At 45.6% G+C, this 15,459-nt stretch overlaps 1 protein-coding gene across 1 annotated transcript in view; it reads right to left on the bottom strand.

Moving 5' to 3' along the window:
• ABHD5 (abhydrolase domain containing 5, lysophosphatidic acid acyltransferase) overlaps positions 1–7,106 on the bottom strand; it is a 34,509-nt gene extending 27,403 nt beyond the window's left edge. Inside the window, exon 1 of the mRNA XM_072651088.1 lies at positions 6,815–7,106. Coding sequence (XP_072507189.1) covers positions 6,815–6,855 — 41 coding nt within the window. The 5' untranslated portion in view covers positions 6,856–7,106. The remainder of the gene's footprint in view (positions 1–6,814) is intronic.
• Positions 7,107–15,459: the final 8,353 nt, after the last annotated feature.

Raw genomic sequence — 15,459 nt, 5'->3', positions numbered from 1 at the left:
TTCCCAATCCAAAACACCATCTCCCCCTTCCTTTACGTTTATATTTCTCCTTGAGAGAAAGGGCTCTCTTGTTTTTTTGTATCTGAATCCCTACCAGTTACTTCCTTAGCTCTGTGCCTGGCACATAGTAAGAGCTTAATACGTGCTTTTTCATTATTTTTACTCACATTCAGGAGCCAACAAAACAATTCTGGCAAAACTACAATGGCACAGCCTTTAAAATCATTACAGAACAATCTTCACAAGTTATACAGGTCAAATCCCAACTTCATGAATTCAAATTCCACTGAAATTCTTTTGTATCAAAGACTGTTCCAAATAAGAAGGCAATTAATTGTTGTTCATCTTTTGTTTACAAAGGGCTTTTCATTATATAATGAAATCTGATCTATACTTTCAGAACCGGAATTTTAAGAGACAGATGCAGTGGTCATCAATCGATCAACAATCACTCACTATCTGCCAGGCACTGTGCTTAGTGCTGAAGATACAAAGAGAGGCAAAAACATTACCCTTGCCCTCAAAAAGCTCACACTCTAAGGGCAGAGAAAATCTGTAAATAACTAGGTAACAGAGGGTGTTATCCATGATAACAGGTGGAGGGGAACAAAAGGAAGAAAGAACCCAAGCGGGGAGAGTGAGAGGAGAAAGCATGGGGGAAAAGGGGAAAGGCATAAGCATTTATATAGTGCCTCCTATGTATCAGACACTACTGAGGGCTTTACAAACATTATCTTCTTTGATCCTCCCAATTTCACAAAGTAGGAACTGTTACTGACTCCATTTTACAGCTGGAGCAAACAAGGGTTAAGTGACTCACCTCGGGTCAGTCACACAGAGAGTGTCGGATGTCGTACTTGAACACAGGACTTCCTGACTCCAGGCCCAGAGCTCCACTGAGAGACCACTCATTGATTTACTGGCCTCCTTGACTTCCTGTGTTGTTCAGTTGTGTCTGACTCTCTGTGACCCCATTTGCAGTTTCCTTGGCAAAGAAACTGGAATGGTTTGCCAGTTCCTTCTCCAGCTCATTTTACAGATGAGGAAACTGAGGCAAACAGGGACTTGTCCAGGGTTGACTCCAGGCCCAGGGTCTTCTCCACTGAGCCACCTAAACTACTAGATGACAGGAATGCTGTGGATACGTTTGCCTGGCAAAGTTTAAGTATCTCATACTATTCTTGCCGATTTTAAAAATAGACAGTAATACAATCTAATGGATTCAGAACTGATTAGATGGCCAGGATCCCAAAGAATCTGCTGATGGCTCAAAGTCATATTGACAAGAGGTCCTGAGAGGAATGCCCCAAGGATCAGGGCTTAGGCCATGTACTTTTAACCATTTTAATATAAAGGAATGCAGAGTAAGCTCACCAAATGTGCAGATGTCACAAAGCTGGGAGGGATAGTTAACACATCAGATGACTCAATCAGAATCCAAAAGGATGAAATTCAACAGGAATAAATGTAAAGTCTTACACTTTACCACAGTATATAAGAAGAGGAAGGCATGGAAAGACAGTAGTTCTGAAAAACAAGTCAAGTTTTAACTGGTGGACTGCAAGCTTAGAACAAGTCAGTAATGTGATGGAGTAGCCAGAAAAAGCTAATGAAGTCAAGGTCTCCATCAGGAGAATCACAGCTTACAGAAATAGTAAGGTGAAAATCCCATACACTGTGCCCTCAGAACTCAAGGGCTGTGCTCAGTTCTGGACACCATGGTTTAAGGAGGACATAGATAAGCTGGAAAATGTGCAGAGCAAGTCAACCTGGATGGTGAATAGCTCTGAGTCCATGACACAGGAGGATCAGCAGAAGGGACTGGGAATGGTCAGACTAGAGACTCAGGGGAAACATGACAGCTCTGTTTCTCTCTTATCTGCCCTTTGTTCCATATTCTGTACATTTCCTTTAAAAATCTAAATTCAGAGAGCAGCTAGGGAGGACACTGGATAAAGCACCAGTCCTGGAGTCAGGAGGAAGTGAGTTCAAATCCAGCCTCAGACACTTACTAGCTCTGGGGCTTTGGACAAATTACTTAACCCTGACTGTCACCCAGCCCCCCAAATAAATAACAAAAATCTGAATCTAGAGTATACCTGAGGCTAAGCCTGGTTTCTCTTCTCTATTATAGATTTTCAGTTAGAGTTGTCCCTTTCCATCCCAGCAGCTAGATCTTTGTTGCTGCTGAGAATCAGATCTAGAACAGAATTCCTTCTCCCTGAGTCTTCCATTTTTTGAAAGACAGACTATCAATAAGGTCAGACATTACTGAAGCTCTGCTTTCGGCAGAGAAAAACTCCAGTAGTTACCAGACACCTGAAGTCTCTCATCACAACTATATCCTATCTCCACACTAAACGTGATCTATTTCCAAAGCTTTTCATACTTTCTTCATTTTCTTTTCCAGGTGGTCTGAAAGGCTTAATGAAAACTGCTTCTGCCTCTGTTGATATTTACCCTTAAAGCTCCTGGCTCTAGTTCTTAGATTTCCTCCAGACTACATCTTCTCAAGAATCTACACTTAGTGCAGTTCCTACTTACTTACCTCTTTTCCTTTCCAGAGTCACTTTCTAATCACGTCACCTCCTAACAAGCCTCAGGACCTTCAGCTGATCTTACTTGTTTGCCCATATTTTGTACATCGGTGCATAGATGAAACTATGTGTTTTATTCCTGGCTCCTTTCATCTTGAATTTAGCTTACTCTGCACAAAATTAATGGGTGTCTTTGGTTATGATTCTGTCCACTTGTGGCTACCCTCTATGGCATCTAGTTTGGCAGCTATATATAGGTCATTTTCTTCTTTTCCCTTTTCAATTTACAGCACTTTTGATTATATTTGCAAGAGCCAAACAGCCATTCTCACCAGCCATTGCCAGGTACACACTGTCCCTACCCAGGAGTTCATCATCCTTATATCTTAGACCACAGCGGGCAGCTAGGTGGTGCAGTAGATAAAGCACCAGTGCAGGAGTCAGGAGGACCTGAGTTCAAATCTCACCTCAGACACTTGACACTCACTAGTTGTATGACCTTGGGCAAGTCACTTAACCCCAACTGCCTCATCTTGGGTCATCTCCAGTCATCCTGATGAATATCTGGCCACTGGATTCAGATGGCTCTGGGGAAGAAGTGAGGCTGGTGACCTGCACAGCCCTCCCTCACTCAAAACAAAGTCAAGTGCAAGTCATGTCATTATTTCTCTGATGGCACAGTCTTCTTTGGCAAGGAAGGATGAACACACACATCTTAGCCCAAGGTACAGAAATTAAAAACCCATTTCTCAGACACCATCTTCTTAAACAGTCAATCACTTCCTAAATTCACCTTTCTCTTCTGAAGCTCTTGCCTTTCATTGATCAAATGGAAGCTCCTTGAAGACAGAAACTGTTTCATCTGTTTTTCAATCCTCCAAAGTTCTCAGAACATAGTAGGTTATTAATAAAAGCTTATTGATTGGCTATAGAGATGAAAACACCACTTGTGCCCCTAAGATCTTCAATTTCTTCCTCATGAACTTGCAAACCTTAGCAATCCTGTCTAGATTCCTTTAGGAAGCATCATTTATGCCCAACTGACTCAGAGGAAGTAGGTAGTCATCACCTGGTTTGGCAAGTTGTGGGAGATTCCCCATCATATCCTAAACACATTCCTGATCTTCAGTACTGGTCTCCAGAAGACAAAGAGCTTCTCAAGGCCCTGAGCAGGGGGCCCCTCTTCTTCCATGCTGACTCTTGATGTTCCAGAGACCTGAGAGCCCAAGTGGATCAATGCGGTAAACAGGGCAGCACCTTCCTCTTCAGTGCCCAGCTCTCTTCTTCTCTAAGAATTTTTATTTATTTCCAAGGTTTACTTCCTTTGTCACTTTGTTCTACTCCCAATTTCCTCAAATATGCCAGAATTATTCTGTCTCTTTAGAATCTTTTTCTTTTCATTGTCCATATTGAAATTACCCCCCAACCTTTTTTAAAAGAAATCTTTCATTCTTCCTAATGGTTTGTTGAGTAGAGAGGCATTCCTAAAGTGTCTGTACCTTTTTTCTATAAGAGAGACCAGCTTTTCACTTCAAATATAAATGAGCAGTCATTGAGTTATGGCAGAAAAATGAAAATCACACACTATGCAAATATGGTCTAGTCTCCATATTTGCTGGAAATGAGATTTGTATAATAACACTCTGAAGTTTACCAAGCCCTTTTCCTCACAGCAGTCCTATGAGTTCAGTAGAAAAATTATGAAAGAACAAGTATTTTAAAACTATGTAGTCACTAATAATAAGAGATTGCAAAATGGAACCATTCGGAGCTACCACCTTCCACTCAGCCAATTATCTGAAGAAAAAAGATGAAAACAATTAGTGCTAGAGGGGCTGAAAAAGTCAAGCACAGTCAAACACTGCTGGCAGAGACTCACTGTTGGGAAGCATTGTAGAATTATAGGGGGGAAAAGTGACTAAAATATCCATACCCTTTGACCTAGAGAACTCAGTGCTCAGCACACACTTCAAGGGGGTTAATGACAGTAAGATCCTTTATACTGCTAAGCATTTATAGCAGAAGTTTTTTGTATCGAGAAACTGGAAAGTAGATGACTACCAATTGGGGTACGGTTAAACATGTTGGCACATGAAGAGAATGGACCTGATTCCTGTAAGAAACAAAGAATGTTCAGTGACTCATGGGAAAACTTACATAGGATGATGCAGAGAGAATTAAATAGAACCAAGGAAACAACATACATACAATGACAAGAATGTAAAATGGAAAAGAGGAAATAACATGAGGTTATTATAATGAAGAGTCGAGCAAATGCACTTCCCTCCACCTACATGGGGAGGATGTGGAACAACATATGTACTGTTAGGTCAGTTTGGTGATCTGTTTTGCTGAAATGCCTTTTGTCTTCTTTTTAAACATCTTTGTTCCGAGAGATGGTTCACTGGGTAGAAAAGGAAAATATCTGGAAACATTTTCCCACCACTCTGTATGTTAGTAGATGACCTTTGGCAGGTATCGTAGCTGAAAACCATCATGCTTCGGCCAACCTGATGACATGCTCTCGACTGAGCTGACCTGGTTCTCAGAAAGCCACAGTCTACCATCAACCCCAAATACAGATCGCCATATCCTGCAGGGAACAAGCATGCATTTCACTGGCATAACCTTCCAAAGTCTAAGGTCAGCAGCACCAGTGGGAGCAGATGCTCAGGGTTCGCTAGATTTTTAAACGAGTACCATTAAGTTACTTGGTGGCTTGTAAATACAAAGGGGTTCCACCAGCGATCTCATTTTCAAGACAACCATATTAGGTAGAAGTTGTGTAAATTAGAGAATCGGAGTTTCAGGATCGCATGGGACCTCTGGCAAATGGCCATCCAGGCCTGCATCAGCGTGAGCTCGGTGTTTCTACAATCTGAATAGGCCAGTCTTCACAAGGCTCAAGATCATCTTACCACTTGATGTATGTGTGGGGAAGCCTGTAGAAACGCAGTTAACTTCCCAATGTTGGGAAATAAGATGATGGTGTTCTCAAACTAGTTCTTAGTAAAAATGACCACACTGATTAACTATCAAGGGTCTGAATTTAAATGACAGTCCTTTATTTCTAATCTAACCAATCAAAAATGTTTTCCCACTGGACTGTGAAGCCGCAAGCTGCTATTAAAATTAAAACACCAAGAAAGGTAAAATAAATAAAGAATCTGGAGGCAAGAAACAAACCACCACCTCCAGCTGACGATTTACAGGGCTCCTGCCTTCTTCTGGTCACCGAAACTCAAAATGCACACCGAGCCCCTAAACCTCACTCAAAAGTTCGGGGGGGAATGAGGCTCTAGGAAATACGATTCTGAGGAATTAATTTAGTTCTTAGCAATCGGGCCATTTCTGGACAAAACCTGGTTCTTTCACGGCTTCGTGTCCTTAGAGCAAGTTTAAAATCACCCGAGGCGTCAGACGCAGCTGCGGGAGGGAGACCCCCTGGAGGGAGGCTCCGCCCCCGGCACGCCCCCAAGCTGCCCCACCCCCACCCCCACCGGCACGCGGGGATCTCCAGGTAACAACCCGCCGGCCCAACTCGACGCTCCGGAACCGGGCCTCTAGAGAGGCTCCGGAAGCAGAGGCCTCCCAGGCTGTCACAACACAGTCCCCGCCCGGGGGGCGAAGGGTGCCCACGCCCACCCAAAGGCCGGGTGACCCAGCCAGGGAGGGACGCCCCTCGGACGTCTTCCATTTCAGGAAGCGCCCAAGTTCACGGGCGAGGACTCCCCTCCTCCTCCCCCCCCCCTCCGCGGACCACCCGGTCGGCTCGGGCCAATCCTGGGCCTCCCCGAAGCTCGAGCCCCGCCCCCAGCTCCCGGGGTTCCAACCCTCCCGGACTCCGGCTGAGACCTCTTCCCACTGGACGCCCCTCCCCCCAGCCCGGCGCCGGGTTGGGCCAATCGCCGTCAGCTCCCGAGGTTCCAGCCCCGCCCCTAGCCCCCGCTCCAGAGTTCTATCCCCCCCGACACACACACCGCCCCCTTAACGTTCCAACGCTCCCCCCTCCCGCGCCGGCTCCAGCCAATCCCGGGCCGCCCCCGGCACTGCGGCCCCGCCCCTTCCCAGCGCTCCGGCCCCACCGCCACCCAAGCCGGCCCGGGCAGGGTCACGGCACCTGCCCACCCCGCTCCCCCCGAGACCTCGCGCGAGGCCCGACCTTCCCTCGCCCCCTCCGCACGGCTCCCTCGGCCCTCGACGTTCCCTCCCTCGCTCGGGCAGTTCCCGGCGTCCGCCCCCGGGCCAAGCCGGCCGTAGCCCAGCCGGCCGCTCACCTCTCGGGGGTCTCCACAGCCTCGGTCTCTTCCTCCGCCATGTCCGCTCTCCCCTCGCTCGCCCCGGCCTGGCCGGGGCTCCGGCTGTCCCCGAAGAAATGGCCCAGCCTCGCCTGAGGCCGCACGCCACCGAACGAGCCGGCTGACAGGCCGACTGAGGAGGCGCCGCCGCCCGCGGCCGCGAGCCCTTAAGGACGCGCGCCCCCGAGGCCCGGCCCCGCACGTGGCCCTGGGTCATCCCCCTCCCGGCGCGCGCCCGAGCGCGACCTTGTGCTTTGCGCGCACGCGCAGCGGAGGAGGGCGGGGCCAGGGCCGAGCGTGGGAGGGGGCGGGGCACGGGATCCCATGCTGCGAGGGCTGGCTCCCGGAGGGAGTCCGGGACCGGTGACGGTGACCTTCCTGCCTGTACAGAGGGGGAAACTGAGGCTCGGGGAAGCGAGCCCCGCTCTGGGGCCGGAAGGGCCTCTGGCCGTCCGCCGGAGCAGAGGAGTGACCACTGCCCCGAACAGGAGGGATGTGGTGGGACCCACGTTGGGCGTGTCCGGTCCGTGGGGCGGGGCCGGAGTGGCCGAGGCCCGAGGTCGGAGGTCCGCCGAGCCTTGGCTGCACGCGTGGGGGAGAGCGGGGCTGGAGCAGGGAGGACAGAGGGGCTTCCTGAGAGCCGGAGCAGGGGGAGGAAGGGGGTCCCCCAGGCGCCGTCAGGAGCCCCCCAGGGTGTTGTCAGGAGCCGCCCCCTAGGGCGCCGTCCGGAGCCCCCCAGCCCCCCCGGGCGCCGTCAGGAGCCCCCCAGGAGTCCCCCCGGGCGCCGTCAGGAGCCCCCCCCAGGGCGCCGTCAGGAGCCCCCCAGGGTGTTGTCAGGAGCCGCCCCCTAGGGCGCCGTCCGGAGCCCCCCCGGGCGCCGTCAGGAGCCCCCCAGGGGTCCCCCAGGGCGCTGTCAGGAGCCCCCCCAGGACTTTGTCAGGAGCCCCCCAGGAGTCCCCCCGGGCGCCGTCAGGAGCCCCCCCCAGGGCGCCGTCAGGAGCCCCCCAGGAGTCCCCCAGGGCGCTGTCAGGAGCCCCCCCAGGACTTTGTCAGGAGCCCCCCAGGAGTCCCCCAGGGCGCTGTCAGGAGCCCCCCCAGGACTTTGTCAGGAGCCCCCCAGGAGTCCCCCCGGGCGCCGTCAGGAGCCCCCCAGGACTTTGTCAGGAGCCCCCCCGGGGCGCCGTCAGGAGCCCCCCAGCGACAGAAGGTGGGACGAGGTTTTGGAGGCTGTGCCTCCCAGTCCTGGCACCTGCACAGTCCAGCCCCAGGCCCCCTCCCTTGTCTTCCTGGACTTGTGACCTCATCGTCCTGGACGGAGCCGCTGTTAAACTCAGTCCCTTGATCCTCTGCCCTCTGCAGGCCAGAACCTCCCTGAAGACCTCCAGGCAGGGGGTCGCTCCCTCCTGGGGCACCTCATTTCTGCTTCTGTGCAGCCAGTGCCAAGATTTCTTCCTTATATCAAATCCAAACTTGTCTCTTGGTGAGGGGAGCCCTAGCAGGATCCTGGCTCCCCTCCTGGCCCTTCTACTCTCCACATGTAGGGTACTGGGTAAGTCACTTAACTTCACTCCCTGTAAGACAGAGGCTGTGCCACCTGACCTCCAGGGTTCACCCCTACATCTGTGGTCCTGCGGATTCTCTCCAGTTTCCCAGATTAGGGAAGTTAGGGTAAGCATCACAAAAGGTGTGAGGGTGTGGAGCTGGGCAAGACTGCAGATGGACTTTGTGAGCAGCCCCTGACCTGAGCGATGATGAGGCCGCTGACCTGGGCGTCCTTGTCAGTGAGTGACTGGCACCATCATCATGATGATTACAACTTCTGTCTCCCATGATGACGAGGAAGCTCTTAAATCTGGTCACACTGGCTGATTCCTGAGCAATTAGACTAGACCAAGAAGGAACCAACTTGTCGCTGTCCATCCCCAGTCTTTGATCACCAAACAGCCCCAAGCAAACACTTCGCACAAAGAAAACATCCTAGTGAGTGCTAACTTGAGAGGAAACATCAAGCAGCAAAATCTCTCTACATATATAGCACAACCACACAGACACCTCATGGTTTTCTAAATAAATTTAACTCAATATATTTAGAGGCCTTTGAGGTCACTTCCTTTATTGTAAAGATGAGAAAATTGAGTCCCAGAGTAGATAAGTGACTTGTACCATGTTGTACTGTGGCAAAGCCAGGAATGGAAGCCACATCGTGACTCCAGGTCCATTTCCTTTATCCAGCACTATGCCACCTCCTCTAATTCAGACGGTTGGCAGTCATTTGTTAAGCAACACTGTGTGTAAAGTAAGCGCCTTACTAAGTGCTAGAGGTACAAAGAAAGACCAAAGACAGTTCCTGCTCTCACAGAACTTAACAGTATAATGGGGAGACAACATGCAAACAACTCTACCAAGAACATATATACAGGATAAACCAGAGAAAAGGTCCTAGTATTAAGAAGGATCAGGAAAGGGACTCCAGGGAAGCCCACTGGCATAATGAAGAGAGAGAGGGTTCCAGGCACAAGAGATATGGAGTGAAAGTATGGGGAATCAGGAGCTGAAGTATCTAGTGAGAGCACTAGCAAGGAGGTTAGTGTCACTGGATGGCAAAATACATGGGATATGTAAGGTCTTAGAAGACTCAAAAGGTAAAAATGAGTCAGATTACAGGTGACTTTTAAAAGTGAAACAGAAAGTTTTATATTTGATACTAGAGATAATAGGAAACCAATGTAGTTGCTTGAATATAGATGGGGATGACATGGTCAGACTTGTGCTTTAGGAAGATCAGTTTTTCAGTTGAGGATGGGTTGGAGGGGGGAAAAAGACTTGAGGCAGGAAGACCCACCATCAGCTTTGCCCAGTACGGCATGAGGGGATAAGAGCCAGTACCAGAAGGGAGGAGGCATATATAAGGTATTCTAAAGGCAGAAATGGTAGGACTTGGCAAGTATTTGGATGTGGGATTGAGAGAGAGTAGTCAAGGAGGACACCTCTATTTGAATCAAGTGATTGGGAGGTACCTTCCACAGTTACAGGGAAGTTAGGAAGTGGGGTGTGTTTGGATAGAAGCCAAGGACCTGAAAAACAATAACCTTCATAGGCCAATTTTTTTTTCAATTATCAAGCATTTTTTTCTTTCCCACTTGCTGCCAACCCCCTCATCACTGGAAAAAAAGAAAACCAAACCTTTGTAACATATGCTTAATCAAGTGAAACAAATTCCCATGTTGACCATGCACAAAAATGTATCTCACCCTGCACATTTAGTCCTGGGGATAGTTCAGAAAAGGCAGTTTGCTGATCAAAAGAATTTCAAATAGGGCAGCCACCTTCAGTAAAATGATCCTAAATCCTGCCAAGTTGTAAAGATGGGGCAAAACAAAGATGATAAAATGCAGTTAAATAAGTGTAGTTTGACTCAATGTAGGAAACTTCTGTTAACAGTAAGAGCTGTCCAAAAGCGAAATGGGCCTCTTTAGTAGGTAGTGAGTTCTCTGTCTCTAGAAGTTGTCAAACAATAACTCAGTGACTACTTGCCATAGATATGAGACAGTCAACAAACTCGTTTATGAAGTGCGTACTCCATGCCAAATGCCGTACCAATACAAAGAAAAACTAGAGTGGGTAGCAGATTAGGGGCAGCCACCCAGCTGAACTCTCTCATCATTCCCCTTTAAACAAGACTTTAAAATAATGCCTCAGGTAAAATTTTACGGCACAGGGCCAACAAAATGTTGTGGTGAGACATTTTTCCTGGCCTAACAAACCTTTATGGGATTGGTAGGAAAAGTCTGTGATGCTGGGGTTGAAGCCTGTCCAGAGCCCACAAGTGGTAGTGGCAACAGTGGTTGCTGCAGCTTCAGGAGCTCTCAGCCCAGAGATAGTAAGGGGGTCGGAAAACTGGTCAAACAGGGATTACAGGACCCTTTGCTGGCACTCCATTGCCCATACGTAGTTGTGGGTCACAGTTGCAGAACAGAGAAGTATTTGTGGTCAGTCACAAGGGAGCAGTGGCCAAAGCTGAGAGGAGGACTAGCCATTGTGGCTTCAGTGGAGCAGGGGCTCTTCTTGGTAAAGACCAGAGCACTGACCAGGAAAGCAGTGACCATACCTCTGCCAGGATCATACCACCTTGGGAGCACTGAAAACTTTAAAGACTCCCACAACTAGCTCTGAAACAGCTGCACAAAAAAACCCTGAAGTTTGGGACAGTGCCTGCACATTCCCAGGTGAGCAGAACACAACTTTGTCTTTTTTTTCTCTTAATAGTATTTTTTTCCAATTACCTGTAAAGATAGGTTTCAACATTTTTGTAAGATTTTGAGTTCTAAATTTTTCTTCCTCCCTTCCCCTGCCTCCTCCCCAAGACAGCAAACAGTCTGATATAGGTTATACATATACAGTCATAATCATGTTAAACACATTTCCACATTAGTCATGTTAAAAAAGAAGAATCAGAACAAAAGGAAAAACCATGAGAAAGAAAAAACAACAAAAAAAGTGAAACCAGTCTGCTTCACTCTGCATTCAGTCTCCCTAGTTCTTTCTCTGGATGTGGACAGCATTTTCCATCATGAATCTTTTGGAATTGTCTTGGATTATTGCATTGCTGAGCAGAGCAAAGTCTGTCATAGTTGTTCATCACACAATGTTGCTGTTACTGTGTACAATGTTCTCCTGAAGAACCCAACTTTGACATAAAGTTCAAAGTCAAGAAAAAGGCTAGAAAAATGAGCAAACAACAAAAGAATGAATTTGGCAATAAGAAGCTACTATGTGATAGTGAATACCGAGATATACGCTCAGAGGACAACAATGTGAAAACAAATATAAAACAAGCTTCAAAGAAAAATGCTAATTGAACCCAAATACAACAAGAATTCCTTGAAGAATTAAAGAAAATAACATAAGAGTGGTAGATGAAAAACTGGGGAAAGAAATGAGAGTGATGCATTAAAATTATGAAAAGAAAATTGTTGCATTTGTCCTTCATTTTTGAAGAGGATTGTGACATCAGAGAAATAATGACATGACTTGAACTTGACTGTTTTGGGGGCAGTCTGTGCAAGGTCACCAGCCTCACTTCTCTTCCTGAGCCATGTGGATTCAGTGACCAGATATTCATCAGGATGACTGGAGACAACCCAGGATGTAATGGGAGACCTTAACCTTTTAGGCTAAGGCCTTTTCAGGTACTCACTTAAAGTAAGGTAATGCCCATTTAGTGAACAGGCCTCTTTAAAAAGTAGGCAGGGGGATGGCTCCTTTAATAGAAAGGAAAAGTATAGATAAATCACACTGGAAGGAGCAGGAGCTTCAGGGTTGTTGTTTTGAAGAGAAACTGTTTCTATTGTCATTTACTCTAAGCCAGGAGGGTCCAAAAACAGCCATTGAGTAGAGGTTGGTCTGGGACCAATTGTTGAATCCATGGGCTTCAGAGTGCACTGGGACTAAGGTTTTAGGGGAAGAAAGAGAGAGAGAAAGAAAGAGAAAGGAAGGAAGGAAAGAAAGAAAATTAACTGATTAGTAAAAGAGGCACAAAAAATGCTGAAGAAAACACCTTAAAAAACAGAATTGGCCAAGTGGTAAAAGAGGCACAAAAATCCACTGAAGAGGGGAACTTAAAAAGCAAAGCTGACCAAATGGAAAAGGAGGTACAAAATCTCACTGAAGAAAATAATTCCTTAAAAATTAGAATTGGGCAAGTAGAAACTAACAACTCTATGAGACATCAAGAAACAATAAAATCAAAAGGATGGGGGAGGGGAGAGAAAGGAAGGGAAATATGAAATGCCTCATCAAAAAAACAACTGATTTTAAAAATAGGTTGAAGACAGATAAATTAAAAATTAGTGAGCTACCTAAAAGTCGCAAACAAAGAGCAAGCCTAGACATCATATTTTTTAAAATTATCAAGGGAAAACTGCCCTGATATTTTAGATTCAGAGAGTAAAAGAAAAAATTTTTAAATTTGCCAATCACCTGAAAGAGATCTCAAAATGAAAACTCCCAGGAATATTATAGCCTAATTCCAGAGCTCCCGGGTCAAAGATAAATACTTCAAATAGGGGAAAAAAATCCAAATATGATGGAGCTACAGTCATGATCACACAAGATTCAGTGGCTTCCACATTAAAGGAGTAGAGGGCTTGGAATATGATTTTTCCAGAAGGCAAAGGACCTAGGATTACAACTAAGGATAACCTACCTAGCAAAAATCTTTTAGGGGAGAAAATGGATATTTAACGAAATAAAGGATTTTCAAGCATTCCCGATTAAAAAGGCAGCTCAGAATAGAGAATATGATATTCAAACAGAAAACAAGAGAAGCATAAAAAGATAAACATGGAATATTGAAAGGACTCAATAAAGTTAGACTTTACATTCTATATGGGAAGATAATACATGTAACTCCTAAGTATTTTATCTTTATTAAGGTCATAAAAGAATTTATATAGGCAGAAGACATGGGTGAGAGTTGATTATGTAGAAATGATATCCAAAAAACAATGAAGGATACAGAAAGAGGGATCCACTTGGAAAATGGGGAAGGAATGGTGGAATGGGAAAAATTTCTCACATAGAAGAGGTAGGCAAGGAAGAGCTTTTGGAAATGTAGGAGTGGGTGATGCTTGAATCTCTCTCTCATTGGAATTGGTTCAAAGAGGGAAGAACATACATATATTTATTTATATACATACTTAGTTGTATATAAAAATGTCACTTACCCAATATGGAAATAGGAGGAGAAGGAGATTGGAGAAAGGGGGAGGGAATGATAAAAGGGAGGGCAAATTAAGAGAGGCAATAGTTAGAAATTAAATAGACTTTGGGAGAAGGACAGAATAAAGAAATAGGAAGAAACATAAGAAAATGGGATGAGCTATGAATGTGAATGGGATGAGCTCACTTATAAAAGGAAAGTAGATAGCAGAATGGATTAGAAACCAGAATCCAACAAAATGTTATTTATAAGAGACACACTTAAAACAGACATGAAATAAAAGACTGGAGCAGAATCTAACATGCTTCAATTAAACTAAAAAAAGGCAATCTCAGACAAAGTAAAAGTAAAAATTGACCTAATTGAAAGGATAACCAAGGAACTATAGTTTGCTAAAAGGTGCCATAGATGATGGAGTAATGTCAAAAGTTTTTACAGCAAGTTGCTCTGATAAAGTTCTCATTTCTCAAATATATACTGAGTATAGAATTGAGTTAAATTTATAAAATAGAGCCATTCTCTGATGACAAGTTATTAAAGGATATGTAAACAGGCGGTTTTCAGAAGAAACCAAATATGTCTATGAGAAAATGTTCCAAATGACTATTGATTAGAGAAATTGGAATTAAAACAACTCTGAGGTATCACCCTGCACCTATCAGAAATGACGAGTGCTGAAGGGGATGATGGAAAAAAAGGTACAATAATGAATTGTTGATAAAGTAGTGAACTGATCCAACCATTCTAGAAAACATTAGCAACTGTGCCCAAAGTGCTATAAAACTGGGCTTGCTGGTTGACCTAGCAATACCACTAATAGGTCTGTTTCCCAAAGAGATCATATAAAAAGGAAAAGGAGTTCTATGTATAAAAATATTTATAGCAGCTCTTTTTATAGTGGCAAAGAATTGGAAATTGAGGGGATGCCCATCCATTAGGGAATAGCTGAATATGTTGTGGTATATGATTGTGATGGACAGCTGTTGTGCTGTATAACAAATGATGGGGGGAGGAGGAGTGGTTTCAGAAAAACATGGCAAGACCTTTGTGAAGTGAGAGCTGGGAAATCTTTGTGAAGTGAGAGCTGGGAGATCATTGTGTACTGTGACAGCAGTGTTGTCATGATGACCAGTTGTGAAAGACTTGGCTTGACTCTGATAAATACAATGATCCCAAATAATTCCAATGACTCTTGATGAAAAAATGCTATCCACCTCCAGAGAGAGAACTCACGAATTCTGTGTGCAAATTGAAGTGTAATGTTTTCCCTTTATTTTTCCTGCTTTTTATTGAAATATAGCTAATGTAGAAATATGTTTTGCATGCTATCACTTGTGTAGTTGATGTCGTGTTGCTTGCCTACTCAGTAGAGTGGCCAGGGAGAGGGTGGGAGGGAAGGAGAGAATTTGGAACTCCTCATTTAAAAAGAAAACCATTCTACTTGTCGTTATGTTTGTCCTTCGTTCTGGACGAGGACCATGACATCAAGATGATGACATGACTTCCAGCTGACAAATAAATAATAAATGTAAATGTTTTTTGTTTTTTTTTTAAAGGCCAAAACAGTCACTTCTGAGTAGGAGATTACAATTAAATGAAGGGGACAATATGTAAGTAGCTAAGTACTTACAAGCTATGTCCAGAGCAGATGGAAGGTAATCTCAGAAGCTGAATACTTTAAGAGCAGAGGCGGGGCCTTCCTGGGATCGATCAATAAATATTAAGTACCTACTATGTGGCAGCTGAATGGTTCAGTAGATAGGATTCTGGGCCTGGAGAAAGGAAGATTTATTTTCCTGAGTTCAAATTTAGCCTCAGGAACTTACTAGTGGTGTGATCCAGGGCAAGTCACTTAACCCTGTTTGCCTTAGCTTCCTCATCTAAGAAGGAGAAGGAAATGACA

The sequence above is a fragment of the Notamacropus eugenii genome, chromosome 3, assembly GCF_028372415.1.
Source record: "Notamacropus eugenii isolate mMacEug1 chromosome 3, mMacEug1.pri_v2, whole genome shotgun sequence".
NCBI lineage: Eukaryota > Metazoa > Chordata > Mammalia > Diprotodontia > Macropodidae > Notamacropus > Notamacropus eugenii.
This window is presented reverse-complemented; position numbering and strand designations above follow the sequence as displayed.